Source organism: Zingiber officinale, chromosome 2A, assembly GCF_018446385.1.
Source record: "Zingiber officinale cultivar Zhangliang chromosome 2A, Zo_v1.1, whole genome shotgun sequence".
Taxonomy (NCBI): domain Eukaryota; kingdom Viridiplantae; phylum Streptophyta; class Magnoliopsida; order Zingiberales; family Zingiberaceae; genus Zingiber; species Zingiber officinale.
In genome coordinates, this window is record NC_055988.1 from 12,630,537 (window position 1) to 12,647,017 (window position 16,481).

A 16,481-nucleotide genomic window follows, 5' to 3' on the forward strand; every position below is an offset into this window, starting at 1 on the left:
GACCAAGCCTGACTTCCGCTCGGCCATTCTTTACTGTTTCATTGAGCGCTGGATCCCGACTCCTATCTGACCGGTCGGGAGGTCAACCCCTCCCTCTCCGATCAGCCAACCTGTCCACCTGGCCTTTTAACTTCCACATGATGTCGACCCCTCCAAACGAGGACCATCTATTCTATCCACCGGATCAATATCTATATTCTTACTCATTCTTGTTTTACAATATTATGATTTACATTCAATTCTTATTCTCTGAAAAAAAAAATAAACGCCCCATTAGCCTTTTACTATCATAATATGGACCGATTAAATATCCAACTAAATATTTTGTATTCGCGGATAATGTACGTCGTCAAACAATTAAATGGGCATGCATTATTAATTACGGAGAGAAAGAAATAAACACCAGCGACATGGACATATACTTTTAATAATTTTCTTCTTACAATAAAAATATATTATTGTAATCCCGAGGAGATGCTTTAAATTATTTTTTAAAATGGCCAATATGACAAGGATTTTTTTAAAAAAATTATCCTCCGGGGAAAACAGGAAAATCTTCACGGAGCGACTAGTGGGGCCTAGCGGTGATGATCCACGTCACCGTATTGCTCCTCGTGACTCGTGATACCTCCGCTCCAAAGCATCACCACCCGACCAGTCTCTTTCAGCAACGCCCTCGACCCGCGGCTTCCTTCGGAGACGTAATTGGTGGTAATGTGTGGGTCACGGTGATATCGGTTTTTCTATACGTGAACAAAAGGACGACGCGAGAGGATAGATGAATGGAGCCGTTGGAAACGGCCCGGTGGGGTGGGTCCCGACGGGGACGTCCCACCAAGGGGCGCGGCGGACGGCACGTGGTCGCTGGGTCCCAGGCCGCGTCAGCACAACTCGCCGGTCGCCACCTGGACGACCTTTCTCGACGAACCGAGAGGGAAGGGCAAGCCAATTTCTATGCGGGAGCGGCGCATATTAAAAAGTGAGCGTGTAATTGGACGGCATCGACATGGCCATGAGTGGAGAAGTATGTGGGTGGGCATTATGATCTCGTTACCCCCACATGTGGCTTAGCTGTCACAGGTCCCCACAGTACGTTACCGAGGGCCTATAAATGTCCACCGCCTTTCTCTCGGCCTTTTCCAACTGCAAGCTAAAGCGGCCCTTTGCCACCGCCGGCGAGAGCTTAGAGATTCCGAGATGTCGAAAGAGGTGGCGATGGAGGGGGAGCACCGGCCGGCGAAGGACTACCACGACCCGCCTCCTGCGCCTCTGTTTGATTTTGGGGAGCTCAAGCTGTGGTCCTTCTACAGGGCGCTCATCGCCGAGTTCGTCGCTACCCTGCTCTTCCTCTACGTCACCGTGGCCACCGACATCGGGTACAACGTCCAGTCCCAGGGACAACAGTGTGGCGGCGTCGGCATCCTGGGCATCGCTTGGGCCTTCGGGGGCATGATTTTCATACTCGTCTACTGCACCGCCGGCATCTCAGGTAGTGCGCGCGAGATCTGCTTTATTATCGTGGTCGATTTTCGTCTTCGTCGTTTCTAATCGAGCGCTGATGGCGGAGGGGTTCTGATTAAGGTGGGCACATCAATCCGGCGGTGACGCTCGGGCTGTTCCTGGCGCGGAAGGTGTCGCTGGTGCGCGCGGTGCTTTACATGGTGGCGCAGTGCCTGGGCGCTATCTGCGGCGTAGGGATCGTGAAGGGCATCATGAAGCATCCGTTCAACCAGTTCGGCGGCGGCGCGAACGCCGTGGCCGTCGGCTACTCGAAGGGCACAGCGCTCGGCGCCGAGATCATCGGCACCTTCGTCCTCGTCTACACCGTCTTCTCCGCCACCGACCCCAAGCGCAGCGCCCGCGATTCCCACGTCCCGGTAAATGTTATATTGCACACACTTTGCTCGTCTTTTCCAGGCAGCTCGGGAGTTCGGTCGACTAATATTTGGGGCTGCTGCAGGTGCTGGCTCCCCTGCCCATTGGGTTCGCCGTGTTCATGGTGCATCTGGCGACGATCCCCATCACCGGCACCGGCATCAACCCCGCGAGGAGTTTCGGAGCGGCGGTCATCTACAACCAGAGCAAGCCATGGCATGATCACGTCAGTCTCCTCCCATAATCAGTTAGCTTCTTCCAATTTTTGCCTTTTGTTTTTGACTAAGAGATCAAAAATTGGTCGCTCTAATTGTCGACGCAGTGGATCTTCTGGGTCGGTCCTTTCATCGGAGCTCTGGCGGCGGCCGTGTACCACCAGTTCGTGTTGAGGGCGACGGCAATCAAGGCCTTGGGATCCTTCCGGAGCACCCGCAGCATCTGAAGAAACTACCTGGAGCATCTCCTTTGATTTATAATTCAGTGGGCTAGGATTGATCGAAACCTGCTCGAACTATCTCTATCACTCGTGCCTCTGCCTTTTCTCGTGTACTTTTTGTTGCTACTCCGATCGATGTTCAATGGACTCTTTAATTAATTAATCTCGTTGGATCGATACAAAATTTCCAGTGTTCAGTGTGTGTAATTATGGGATAGAACATTCACGAATCAAGAACAAATCTGTCTTTTGTTTGCCACCGAAGGCAACCCTTCTCCTCCATGATCATTCCCACTCATGCCAGCTCTCAGACTCGCAAGGTGGCGTAGCTGTCAATCGATTGCTGACACAGAATCTATCGAATTGGATCAGATGTGGGTCTACCGCTCCACTAGCCACCACTGGATCATCTCGATCGACCTACATCCTGTGTGCTAGATCTCAGACTGAGTGATAAAGTGCATGCAGTGCTCTGTGGGTGGTTTTCTTCTTCTTCCATCCTTTCCAGTTTCTTTCTGTTGGGGCGGTGGAAAGGTGACCCACTGAGTAACATGCCTGATCATATTCGTTGTCTTCATTATGTAGAGTCATTCTGTCAACAAGTCTAACATTGGACTATTGAGGAAAGACAAACAGATCTGGAGTGTCGACTCACCTAATCCTATATAGCTGTATATTCCACGCTAGAAACGGCCAAGATATAGCAGTTTCCTTTTGGATAAATTAAGGAGAATTAATTGATATCAGTTTCCTAAGCTGCAGCCTTTTCGAGTTTACTATGTGCTTGTGGAGTTCGATTTGTGTTTCTATATTGAGATAGCAATTGACGATACTTCACGATTATTGTGGCAAGAATTCCGTGGCTCCTTGGTATGTGGTTAAAATTATATTGAGTTGTCTGTCAAAGTTAAAATAGATCAAACGTAACCCAAACAGAATCGGATCTAGTTCAAATGAGATTCGGATGTGTTTGAAGATAAGACAACTACTAAAACTTGGCTTCGATTGCCGACATTATCCATATCTTGATCTTGGATTCCGACATTATCCATGCCTCAATCAGTCGCCGATATCCTCCCCGATTCAACCTTAGATTTAGACATCTCCTCTGGCTCGGTCTCAGTTATTGACATTTTTATGCCTCAGTCTAAGATCCTGACATCACTATAGAAAAATTAGACATCAGGATCAGAAAATTAATAGCGGTCGATAAAACCGTTGTAAAAACAGAACCAATATAATCGGTCCACCTAAATTGCTTCTAAAATTTGGTCAGTAGATCTTTTTTAGAAGCATTATTAAATCATTATTGTTGGTCACATATAGACGCAGTTTTCGAAACCAATTCTATAAGTTTGTTTTAGAAGTGGTTTAACACCGCTTCTAACGGTCGCGTACGATATTAAAAAAAAATCATTATCAAATCTCGTATTATTTTTGTAATTCCAACAGTTGTTTCTGTTACAGCAACCCTAATTGTTCCAGCGACTCTCTCTATTTTAGCAATCCATCAGATTAATTGTACTCTAGCATTATCCTTCTATATCTGCTTCATAAACCACATTTGATTTTGTTTCTTGAGATAATTTCTTGATTTAGTTTTTGCAGAGTGATAATTTTTTAAAGTAAAATTGTCATCAATTAGGATTTGTGTTAGGACAGGAGATTTGTAAATTTTACCATTGAATCCCTTAATTTGTTTGTTTTTTTTTGTCTAAGTTATTCATATTGTTTTTCAAGTTTATTGTTGTATTTTGCTTACAGCTTGTCTATAATGCTAAGTTTCATTTTCATTTTTTTCCCCTCTAAGTTGAATAATATCACATATTTCTCATAAGACCATTAAAATATATGATTTCTTTTTTCTTTTGAAATCCTTCTATTTATATGTTTAAAATTTTATATTTAGGAATTGTATTTTACGTTTGTTGAATTCTGTGAAATTTTATCTATGAAGTTTCTTTAATTTTGATAAATCTTGCTTCAATGTGTAAACTTTTATAAATTATTGAACATGATCAAATTATGTAGAAGGAATGGATGACTGCTCCCATGGCAGTCTTGAGTATTGAGTGAGAATCCTATCTTGTAACGTTATGCATTTGGTGATGCGACCCAAGAAGTCACTAGACCATGTCCTTGTTCCAAATGCATAAACTCATTGAGTCATAATCATGAGACAGTAGATGAACATTTAATGATAAATGGTATCTTACAAGATTATCATATCAGAAATTTTTATTGAGAAAAATTAATTGTACAAGATCATGATAAGATTGAACTTCAAAATTCGGTGCAACAAGTTTTTGAAGTAACCAACCAGGAACCCATGGTACAAGAAATGTTGCATGATGCATTTGGAATGCATGAAGGATCTATAAGTAATGAAAATTATATTGGTGCATTAACGAGTCATACATCGATGGAGTCTAATGTGAAATTTTTTTATCAACTAATAGAGGAAGGAAAATAACTGCTATATACCGGATGTGTTTTCTAAACTGACGTTTCTTGTTGAGTTATTTTAATTGAAAGTGAATGGAAAAATGGAGTGATAAGTCATGCAACGTGTGTAACCTTCCAAGATGGAAAAATTTGTAGAAATCATCTAGGAGGTCATATAAAGGTGGAAAAAAAAAACATCTTGTGGTTAAAATTCCAGCAAAAGTCTTTTGATATTTTCCGTTGAAATTAAGATTGCAACAGTTATTCATGTCATCCAAAATGTCTAAAAATATATAGTGACACTTTAAAAAACATGTTTCGGATGGAAATCTAAGGCATCCGACTGATTCTCAAGCATGGAAGGAATTTGATAAATGTTATTGTGAATTTGCGTCTGATCCTAGAAATGTACGTTTGGGATTTGCCGCTGATGGATTTAATCCATTTTAAAATCAAAGCACTTCACATAGTACTTGGCCTATTATCTTGGTGCCTTACAATTGCCACCTTGGGAATGCATGAAGCCTCATTTTATTATTTTATTCACCCTTATTCCAGGTCCAAAAGTACTTGGAAATGATATTGATATATATTTACGTCCCCTATTGACTGAATTAAAAGATTTGTGGAAAACTGGGATTGCCCGATATTATGCTTGTGATAAAGAAATGTTTCAAATGCATACTGCATTACTTTGGAGAATCAGTGATTTTCCTGATTTGAGTTGATTGTTTGGATGGAATACATATGCCAAGAATGCATGTCTAATTTGTGTTGATAAGACAGATGCAGTGTACCTAAAACATGACAAAAAACGATCGTTCAAAGGGCATTGTCGTTTTCTACTACTAGATTCAGAAATTCGAATGATACCAAGTTATGGCAAATCAGAGCAACGGGAGTCAGATTTGATACCATTGTCTGGATCTGACATTCTACGAATAACCTTAAACAAGAATGTGGTTTTTGGTAAGAGTAATGTATCAAAACCAAACGTGAGAATAAAAGCAGGGTCAATTGAACAAATATGGAGAAAACAAAGTATATTTTTTAGGAGCTGGTGCGCTGTCTCGCCAACTGTTCTTAGAGTAATGTAAATGTAGATCAATGTATTCGCACGATTATCACTCTAATTCATATTTGACGGACAAATTTAAGAACATGAGAGAAAAAAAATTAAAGATACGGATTTGCGAGAAGAACAACGACAAATGAAAATAGAACAAATGCAAGAAAATGATCAGTTCCAAAATTTTACACAAGTAATACTAAGTATGATGTCAGGAAATGTTGGAGGTTTTCATGAACCCGAATTATTAGTGGCACAAGTAATAACATTACTAAAAAAAATAATTGTTTAAAATTATTTGTATAGTTAAGTAAATGATAACAAATTTAATTATTTTTGTAGATGATAGCTATGTTTGTAAATATTATGCAACAACAAGTTCCATCAACTGCGAAAGAAAATAGGTGTAGATCCTCTCCATCACCAGAATCAGATAATTACTAGACAGATTGAAAATTTTTAAATACAAATATTTTTGTTAGAGTATATATTTCTGAATTGATGTTTAAAATAAGTTATTATTTAGTCATCATCTTCATCTATTTAAAATTGTAAGTCGTTGCTTGTCTTTTTTTGAATTAGCAATTGTTTTGAAAAATGGGAGTGATCATATGCTTAAATGTGGAATCGCCATATTAACGACTCTCCTAGAGTCAGTCCCACGGATATGGAGGAAGGTAAATGCAGGTACACAGCTAAAAGGACATGGCCGGGATGCTAACCCCAGGCAATGAGACCCCGAGGATCGAACCCTGGATCTCTCGACTACTAAATTATGCGCCCCCAGCTGTGCTACACCCTGGGGACAAGTGATCAGATGCTTAAGATCTTACAAATCATTGCTCGTATCAATTATGCGCAAATCTAGCATGTGCCTCTGTCATAATTTAGATTTGGAATTTGATGCATCGGTCACCTCCTTGTCAGTGATTCAGTTTCAATTTTGAATGACCTATAGGCACTTGATAAGCTAATTGTTCATGGTTGATCGTTTCTTTGCCTTTTAGTTCATATTCTCTTCTTTTAGTTCCTTGATTTGGCTTCCTGTGATAAAATAGTTGTTACAATGTTGTCATCTGACTATTTCTCACATGGTTGACTAGTAGACTTGCACGTATTGTTAGAATTGTTTGTTCTGGACCTACTATTTTGTGGTTGCATGAACATGTATTATTTGGTTGTCTACCTTTGTCTCTTCAGTTGACTATCTCTATGATTGAAAGGTGCTTTGTTATGCTTTGAAATTTATTCTGTATGCTAATAGGACTTTTAAGCGCAACAGTTGTCTTAAACATGTGAGTGGATGTCAATGCTAACACTTATATGTTTAACATTGTAGGGGGAGCCAAGCTTTCATTGGTTTGGGTTTATTACATGTATTGGAGTTACTGTTGCTAGAGCACTTAAGTCGGTATTGCAGGGAGTTTTGTTGTCCTCGAAAGGGTGAGTGATTAGTTCCCTTGAAAATTTAGAACAAAAAAGGGGATATGTCCTTAATCATTTCAAAGCAACGTGTGTTAATTTGGGAGTTTCCTTTTGCATGTTAAGATGATAGTTTTAATATTTTAAAGCACTTAATCCCTAAAAAATTCAGTCCATGCAAGTTTTGTTGATATATCTGGCTTTTCGAAGTGGTTTACATGCTAGGTTTTAATTCCAAAATTCACCTTCCACCAATGTGGAGACTTTGCCACCATATATATATATTTACTTAACAAGGGTTTTAAGTATCACTTCTCATATTTTTACAGTTGCTTCACATAGTGCCTGATGGCTTATGGAATAGATATCCTTCATGAAAATAACAATATAATAGTTGAGATTAATCTTCAAGGAATAAGGAATAAAGAGCAAGGGAATTTATGTACCTCTAACCATATTGATTAAATTTGGAATTTGAACTTGAAGACCTTTCGTTGCTCCCGTAACCACGATCTTCTAACCCATCTCCTCTATATAATCTGGAAAACTTTGTTTGCTCTGTTTGATGGAAGCACAAACATTTATATAGAGGCTAGGTTAGGAATCCAATTACTCACAAAACTCTAGTAAGTAAATTGTCAAAAGTATCCCTACTATAAAGGGAATGAGCTGGATTTAAAGCCCAAATAAGTGAGTAATTTTAATAACTCATTATTTTTAATTATCACCTCAATATATATTGAACTTAAATTCATTCAGGTCTAAACCAAAATGAGATGCAAAATATAAAATATAACTTAATGTGCACAAAAGTTTATCATCTCAAATGGAAACTACAAAGAGCTCAATAATCTCATCCTTTCTACATGATCCACAAACAACTTAATCGACAAACCTTTAGTCATAGGATTAGCAATCATGAGATTAGTACCTATATGCTCAATGGCAATTGAACGCTCTTTTACTCGATCTCTCACAACCAAGTACTTAATATCAATGTGCTTGTTTTCACTCCCACTTTTATGGTACTTTGAAAAGAACATTGTAGTTGAATTATCACAATAAATTCTTAATGGTTGTGAACAACTATCTGTTGGGGGATCGGTGGCCGGCTTGAAGGGGGGTTGGATAGACGGCGCCCCCAAATCGATCGCTTTCTACGTATTTGTTAGTTGCGCAGCGGAATCCAAATAACACAAACACAAATACGAAAGCTAAATACAAATACAAAGAACAAGAAAGAGCAAGCAAACCAACACACGCCGATTTACGTGGTTCGGAGATAAAGCTCCTACTCCACGGCTGTCCGTAAGGTGGACGATCCCTATCCGTCGGTGGATTACTCCCCGGAAGACCTCCGGCTAGCTCAAACCTCCTTGTGGGAGGAGAAACCTCACCACAAACTCACCAAGACCTCTTGGACACAAGGGAAACTCTTGAGCACTTGTAGACTACTAATTAGACCTTAACCAAGTCTAATTTCGTCAGGGATAACCAAGCTTCCAAGCCTTGGTTATATAGGTCGCGGGTTGAAAACCCCGTCTACCAGTCGATTGCTAAAACATGCAGTCGACTGTCCTCTGTAGAAATTCGACCGTTACATCCCAACGGCTTGATTCCACACTAACCGAGCGAACAGAGACATTCTGTTCACTGCCAGTCGACTGCCCCAGTCGACTGCACCAGTCGACTGCTAAAACATGCAGTCGAGTGCTACAGTACTGCTACAGTAACGCTACAGTGTAACCCTAAAACTAGGATTTTACTCCGAGTACAATCTCTCATGCACTCGTACCCTCACTCTTACGACTCATTTGACACTTCATTTGCAGCTTTGACCTCTTGCATTTAAGCCTACTTCCTTTGGCTCTCGTCCCTTGGATGCATTCAAGCCCGTGGCTCGTCCCCAATGTCATCCTTCGCGTATGCCTCGAAGTCACTTCCCTCGGCCCTTGTCCTCGCTGCCTTGTCCACGGTCCCTCGGATGCTCCATCCTTCACCGGACCCGAAGCCATCAACCCGAGTCACATGTGTATCCTGCAAACCTGCACAACTCAAATACACATATCAAATACAAGGGTGAACCTAACTTAAACCCTTTGCCCAAACACCAAAACACATGGTCCCGCGGACCATTGGATTGCTCCAACAATCTCCCCCTTTTTGGTGTTTGGCAATACGTTTAAGTTAGGAAAAACATATAGCAAATAAACATGCTAAAACAAATGGACTTACGTTGCCAAGGCTATACACTTGGACTTACATCGCCGAATGGACTTACGTTGCCAAAGCTACACACTTGGACTTACACTGCCGAATGGACTTACGATGCCAAGGCTACACACTTGGACTTACAACGCCGAATGGACTTACGTTGCCAAGGCTACACACTTGGCAACTGCCGAAACAATGCATCATGCATTTGAACCTATCCCAAGGCTCCCCCTACTCCTATGCTCCCCATGAGCTAGGATTTTTACAATGGGCTTTTTAAGAACCTATCCCAAAGCTCCCCCTACACAAAGGTACTTTCAGGTTTTCCCAACTAAACCTTACTTCTCCCCCTTTACCTAACATCCAAAAAATTCTCCAACAATATCTCAATTATTGAAAACTTGTCATCCAAATGACCCTAAACTCATGTATGTATCCCTCATGGATCCCATACATCTATATGAGCTGACCCGGTCAAAATCTAGTGCTGAAAACACTTCCAGACTGGTATCAGTCGACTGAAAGAAGTACCAGTCGACTGCCCCCATGAAAACGAGCTTACAGAGACATTCTGTGCTCGTGAACAGTGTTACCAGTCGACTGGTAACTGTACCAGTCGACTGGTAACTGTACCAGTCGACTGGTAACTGTACCAGTCGACTGGTACACTATTCATGAAAAAATCAGCCTTTTCTGGCCAACTTTAGAAATGCGTCAGAAATTCCACAGACCTCTAAAAACCCCCAAATTTGTGGAGAGGTCTATTATATCAATATCTACTTGGGAAAAATATATATAAAAATATATCTATCACTAATCCCAAGATTGACACAAAACACAAAACTAGCTAAAAAGTTCAATTGAACCTTGACCTAAAGTCCTAATTTTGACTTCCTCTTGATGTATTTGCCCATACTAATCCACAATGCATCCCTAGCATTGGTTTATATGACATCTATACATCCAAATCAATTATCATGCTATATGACCCCAATGTCATATTTTCAAGCATGAAACTCAACCCATGTGTGCCAATTCCCTAGGTTTGAGACTCAAGTCCGTCTCCAAACCACTTGGCACATTCCATGACCTAACCTAGACTCCCAAGTAAAACTCACTTGAGATCCATTGGCCATGGGTCCCAAATTGACTCTTTGAGCTCCCCCTAGAGCTCTTAGCCTTAGCCACCTCCCTAGGTGACTCATCCACAATGGCTAGGCCATATCGGTCCACCCCCGGTGACACTTGGCCTACAAACGTAACTTTCTTAACCTTGGACACCTTGCCCTTGGTTAATTTCTTCTTACCATTAAATGACTTTCCCTTGCCATTTATTGACTTCTCCTTGCTATAGTCATATGCAACCCTAGCATAAGACATTCCCTTAGCCTTGGAGACCTCTCCCTTGCCATGATCATTTGTCACCCTAGCATATGAACTCTCATTGGCCTTGGAGGGACTAGATCGGTATCCCAAGCCCGATCTATCATTGTTGGGTCTTTGGCTACCCAACATCATCCTTAATTCCTTAGATCCAACATTAAATCTCTTAAGGAATTGTTCCAACTTATCAAGCTTTCCCCTTAAAGCTTGATTCTCCTTCTCTAGGTTTCTAACCCTAGAGTTAATTTGTCCAAATTGGACATTCCTAGACCTACCCTTCCTAGGCATGTGTCTTCCCTTCTTGGGATTAATGCCTTGGGTCTCCCTAGGTCTATTGTTTCTAGATTTTTCATGCATAGATTTCCTAGGGTTTTGATCTACATTAACCCTATTCCTATCATGATATTTAAATCCAAAATTTTGCATGGGTAAATAATAACAATTATTCCTAGCATGCATGGAGGAATTTAAATTTGATTTCGAATTTAAATTTGGGTTTACCTTACCCTTTACCTTTGGAGCTCCCCCTTGACATGAGCCTCCATTCTTCCTCCACTTCTTCTCCTCCTTCTTCAAATGTGCCAACTTTTTGATCTCTTTCTTCTTTGGGCATTTGGTGTGGTAATGACCCCGCTCACCACACGTGAAGCACACTATGTGCTTTTTCTCCTTCTTCTTCCTACAACTCAAATTAGATTCAAAATGAATTGAATTGAGTTTAGGAGCTACCTTCTTCTTACCCATAGGACATCTACTCTTGTAGTGTCCCTTCTCATTGCACCCGAAGCAAGTGATATGGTCCTTTGACTTCACTTCGGTGGAGGTGCATGCTAGGTTGACCACTTCCAAGACCTCTTCTTCATCCTCTTCACTTGTCTTGGATTCTTCTTCAATTCTTGAGGATGTTGATGATGACGCATCTTCCTCATCCACACTTGTGGATGGCCTTTCTTCATCCTTCTTCTCCTCGGATGTTGAGTGCTCGTCACCTTCCGGTTGCTCCTCCTTTACTCAAGCTTCTTCATCCGTTTCTTCAGATTTTTCTTCTTCTTATGTAGGCAAAGGTTCTTCCCATTGAACCTTCTTTATCTTGCTCCACAAATCGTGAGCATTCTCGTATTTTCCTACACAGCTCATCACGTCATTAGGCACAATATCAATCAAAATGGATATTACCTTATCATTTACCTTTGATAGTGTGGTTTGCTCCTCCGTCCAATGTCGTGATCGAAGCTTCTTCCCTTTCTTGTCTTTAGGGACTTCAAACGGCTCTTTGACCACCATCATGGTGTCCCAATCCGTGTTGAAGAAGACCTCCATCTTCATCATCCAATACGTGATGTCCCATAAGCCTCTACCTTCAAGCTTTGGCGGTTCAATTAAGCCGGTCATCTTTGCTTCCTTGGCGGTTAGTCCAATGGAGAGCGGCCTGGCTCTGATACCACTTGTTGGGGGATCGGTGGCCGACTTGAAGGGGGGTTGGATAGACGACGCCCCCAAATCGATCGCTTTCTACGTATTTGTTAGTTGCGCAGCGGAATACAAATAACACAAACACAAATACGAAAGCTAAATACAAATACAAAGAACAAGAAAGAGCAAGCAAACCAACACACGCCAATTTACGTGGTTCGGAGATAAAGCTCCTACTTCACGGCTGTCCGTAAGGTGGATGATCCCTATCCGTCGGTGGATTACTCCCCGGAAGACCTCCGGCTAGCTCAAACCTCTTTGTGGGAGGAGAAACCTCACCACAAACTCACCAAGACCTCTTGGACACAAGGGAAACTCTTGAGCACTTGTAGACTACTAATTAGACCTTAACCAAGTCTAATTTCGTCAGGGATAACCAAGCTTCCAAGCCTTGGTTATATAGGTCGCGGGTTGAAAACCCCGCCTACCAGTCGATTGCTAAAACATGCAGTCGACTGTCCTCTGTAGAAATTCGACCGTTACATCCCAACGGCTCGATTCCACACTAACCGAGCGAACAGAGACATTCTGTTCGCTGCCAGTCGACTGCCCCAGTCGACTGCTAAAACATGCAGTCGACTGCTACAGTACTGCTACAATAACACTACAGTACTGCTACAATAACGCTACAGTACAACCCTAAAACTAGGATTTTACTCCGAGTACAATCTCTCATGCACTCGTATCCTCACCCTTACGACTCATTTGACACTTCATTTGCAGCTTTGACCTCTTGCCTTTAAGCCTACTTCCTTTGGCTCTCGTCCCTTGGATGCATTCAAGCCCGTGGCTCGTCCCCAATGTCATCCTTCGCGTATGCCTCGAAGTCGCTTCCCTCGGCCCTTGTCCTCGCTGCCTTGTCCACGGTCCCTCGGATGCTCCATCTTTTATCGGACCCGAAGCCATCAACCTGAGTCACATGTGTATCCTGTAAACTTGCACAACTCAAATACACATATCAAATACAAAGGTGAACCTAACTTAAACCCTTTACCCAAACACCAAAACACATGGTCCCGCGGACCATTGTGATTGCTCCAACACTATCTTCTATCCTCAAACTTGTGATGAAATTCCTTAGCCATAATGCTTGTAAAGTAGCTTCATGGCAAGCTATAAACTCTGCCTCCATAGTAGAAAAAGTTGAAATGACCTGCTTAATGCTTCTCCAAGAAGTGACGCCTTCAGCATTGAGAAAAATGTGTCCAGATGTAGACTTTTTAGTGTCTACACACCTATTAAAATCTGAATCTAAATATCCAACCACTTCTAAATTGTCAGAGTGTCTGTATGTGAGCCTGAAGTTCTTACTTCCTTGCAAATACTGCATGACCTTTTTAGTAGCTTTCCAGTGATCTAATCTTGAATTACTCTGGTATCTGCCTAACATCCTTATTATAAACGAAGTATCGGGTCTTGTGCATACTTGTGCATATATTAAGCTGCCAACTACAGATGCATATTGTATGTGTTTCATCTCTTCTCATTCCAAGTCATTCTTTGGACACTGTTTTGACAGAAAACATTGTTAGGATCCTTTGTACGGCTAGAGAGGGGGGTGTGAATAGCCGACCCCAATTGCTCGCGTTTCTTTCTACAAACTAGGGTTAGCGCAGCGAAAACTAAATGCAGAAAGAAAACAGGAGAAGAAATCAAACCTCAACGCAAGGATGTAACGAGGTTCGGAGATGATACTCCTACTCCTCGGCGTGTCCGTAAGGTGGACGAAGCCTATCAATCCGTCGGTGGATGAGTCCCCGGGAAAACCGGCTAAATCAAACTCCTTCTGGGTGGAGAAACCTCGCCACAATGTCTTGCAACAGCAAGATAAACAGGAGTACCAGAATACAGCAAGAAACTAAGTACAATACAAGAATGTAATAACCCTAGCTTGCCTTCTTGTCGGTTGGATGAAGCAGCAACTTCAAGCGACGCCTACAATAGGAAGCTCACGCGAAGCTTTGGAGGAGCTCAACAAAGCTCAAGCACGACAGCAAGGAAGAAGAAGAAGAAGTAGCACCAAAGCCTTGATCTCCTTTTATAACTGCGAACACGCAGCAAAGCGAAGCCGGCGGAGAAGGCGGGCGACCCGTTGTGACTCAGCGGTCGAATGCGGACCGATCGGGTTCCACCTGATCGGTCCGAGACCTTCGATCGGTCCCTAGACCGATCAGGCCTGGCTGATCGGTCCCTAGACCGATCAGTTGTCCTTGCCCAACTCTGTTGCCTTCTTCTGATCGGTCTTCGGACCGATCGACCACTGATCGGTCCACGATCCCACTCGTCTCCTGATCGGTCGTGGAGACCGATCGAGCTTCATGCTAATCGGTCCCCGGCCGTCGATAAGCTCGAAGCTGCGCTTTGCCTTACATTTGTTATCGATCGGTCACGGACCGATCGGATATCTAACGTATCCTGATCGATGCAGACCGATCCGAGCTTGATTTTGCCCAAACCAAGTCCCAAGTCTCCCAAACCAACATCCGGTCAACCTTGACTGTTGGTACATCATGCTAGCATCCGGTCACTCCCTTGACTGCTAAGACTCTCCACCAGTGTCCGGTCAATCGCTTGACCCACTTGGACTTTTCTCTTCGTGTCAAGTATCCGGTCACTCCCTTGACCTTCTTGACCTTCTCAACACGGATGTCCGATCATCCTTGATCCATCTGGATTTTTCCTTGCCGGCTTCACTCACGGGACTTTCACCTGCCTCACCATGATTTCCATACGCCTAACATCCAGTTAGGACTTTCTCACTGGCTTCACTCACGGGACTTTCCAACTGCCTAACATCCAGTTAGGACTTTCCCACTGCCTGCTTCACTCAGGACTTTCTACCTGCCTAACATCCCAGTTAGGACTTTCCTCTTGGCCACTTGCAGACTTTCCAATGCCTAACATCCAGTTAGGACTTTCCCCTGCCTGGCTTCACTCACGGGACTTTCCACCTAACATCCCAGTTAGGACTTTCCTCGTGCCAAGCTCCTGCTTGGACTTTTCCGTGTAAGCTCCCTGCTTGGACTTCTCCAGTGCCAAGTCTCCATACTTGGACTTTTCGCGTGCCAAGCTCCCTGCTTGGACTTTTCCAGTGCCAAGTCTCCATACTTGGACTTTTCAGGTCAACCAGGTCAACCTTGACCTAGGGTTGCACCAATAATCTCCCAACCATCTATTCTTGTCTCACATCAAGAATAGAACTCTCTCACGAGTGTCAAACATGCAACTCAACTAGGTTAACCTTGACCTAAGGTTGCACCGACAATCTTCCCAAGTCAAACATCAAAATACAACTCGAGTCAAGTCACCTCGAGTCGGGTCAACCAGGTCAACCTTGACCTAGGGTTGCACCAACAATCTTCCCAAGTCAAACATCAAAATACAACTCGAGTCAAGTCACCTCGAGTCGGGTCAACCAGGTCAACCTTGACCTAGGGTTGCACCAACAAACATCCCCTTTAACAATGGGTTCTATGAATGATGAACAATTGTTCATCCTAAATCTCTCTATTATTTTTTCAATGTAAACCTTTTGAGATAATCCTAATGTCTTTGGAGATCTATCTTTGTGAATCTCTATGTGAATGACATAAGAGACTACACCTAAATCTTTCATTTCAAAATTTTTAGAGAGAAATTCCTTAGTCATATGTAGCAATTCCAAGTTATTGCTTACAAGCAAAATGCCATATATATATAAAATTAAAAACATATATCTGCTCCCACTCACCTTAAGGATACATTCATCAACAATGTTTTTCACAAAACCATAAGAGATTATAATATCATGAAATTTTATATACCACTAATGTGAGACTTGTTTTAATCCATATATAGATTTCCTTAACTTGCAAACCAAATGACTTTTATCACTAGCAAGAAAACCTTCAAGTTGAGTCATGTACACTTCTTCCTCAAGATTCTCATTCAAAAATATCATTTTCATATCCATTTGATGTAATTCTAGATCAAAATGAGTCACAAAGCCATGATTATTCTTATTGAATCCTTCTTTAAAATTGGAGAGAAAGTTTTGTGATAATCAATGCCTTCTTTTTGAGTGAAATCTTTTGCAATAAGTTTGGCCTTATATCATTCAACATTACTAGATGAGTCTCTTTTGGTTTTAAAAACCCATTTATAGCCAACAGCTGTAGACCCTTC

At 42.1% G+C, this 16,481-nt stretch overlaps 1 protein-coding gene across 1 annotated transcript; it reads left to right on the forward strand.

Moving 5' to 3' along the window:
- The first annotated feature begins 1,128 nt into the window (after positions 1-1,128).
- LOC122040747 (probable aquaporin PIP2-6) lies at positions 1,129-2,495 on the forward strand. Its single transcript, XM_042600174.1, has 4 exons — positions 1,129-1,489; positions 1,582-1,877; positions 1,961-2,101; positions 2,198-2,495. The coding sequence occupies exons 1-4, from the start codon at positions 1,198-1,200 to the stop codon at positions 2,315-2,317; spliced, it is 849 nt and encodes a 282-aa protein (XP_042456108.1). The 5' UTR covers positions 1,129-1,197; the 3' UTR covers positions 2,318-2,495.
- The last annotated feature ends 13,986 nt before the right edge of the window (positions 2,496-16,481 follow it).

Excerpts from the sequence above, each read along its gene's own strand:
- LOC122040747 (XM_042600174.1), top strand. The coding sequence starts at position 1,198 with ATGTCGAAAGAGGTGGCGATGGAGGGGGAGCACCGGCCGGCGAAGGAC. Across the intron at positions 1,490-1,581 it reads CTGCACCGCCGGCATCTCAG|GTGGGCACATCAATCCGGCG; the intron begins GTAGTGCGCGCG and ends GTTCTGATTAAG. Across the intron at positions 2,102-2,197 it reads GCAAGCCATGGCATGATCAC|TGGATCTTCTGGGTCGGTCC; the intron begins GTCAGTCTCCTC and ends TTGTCGACGCAG.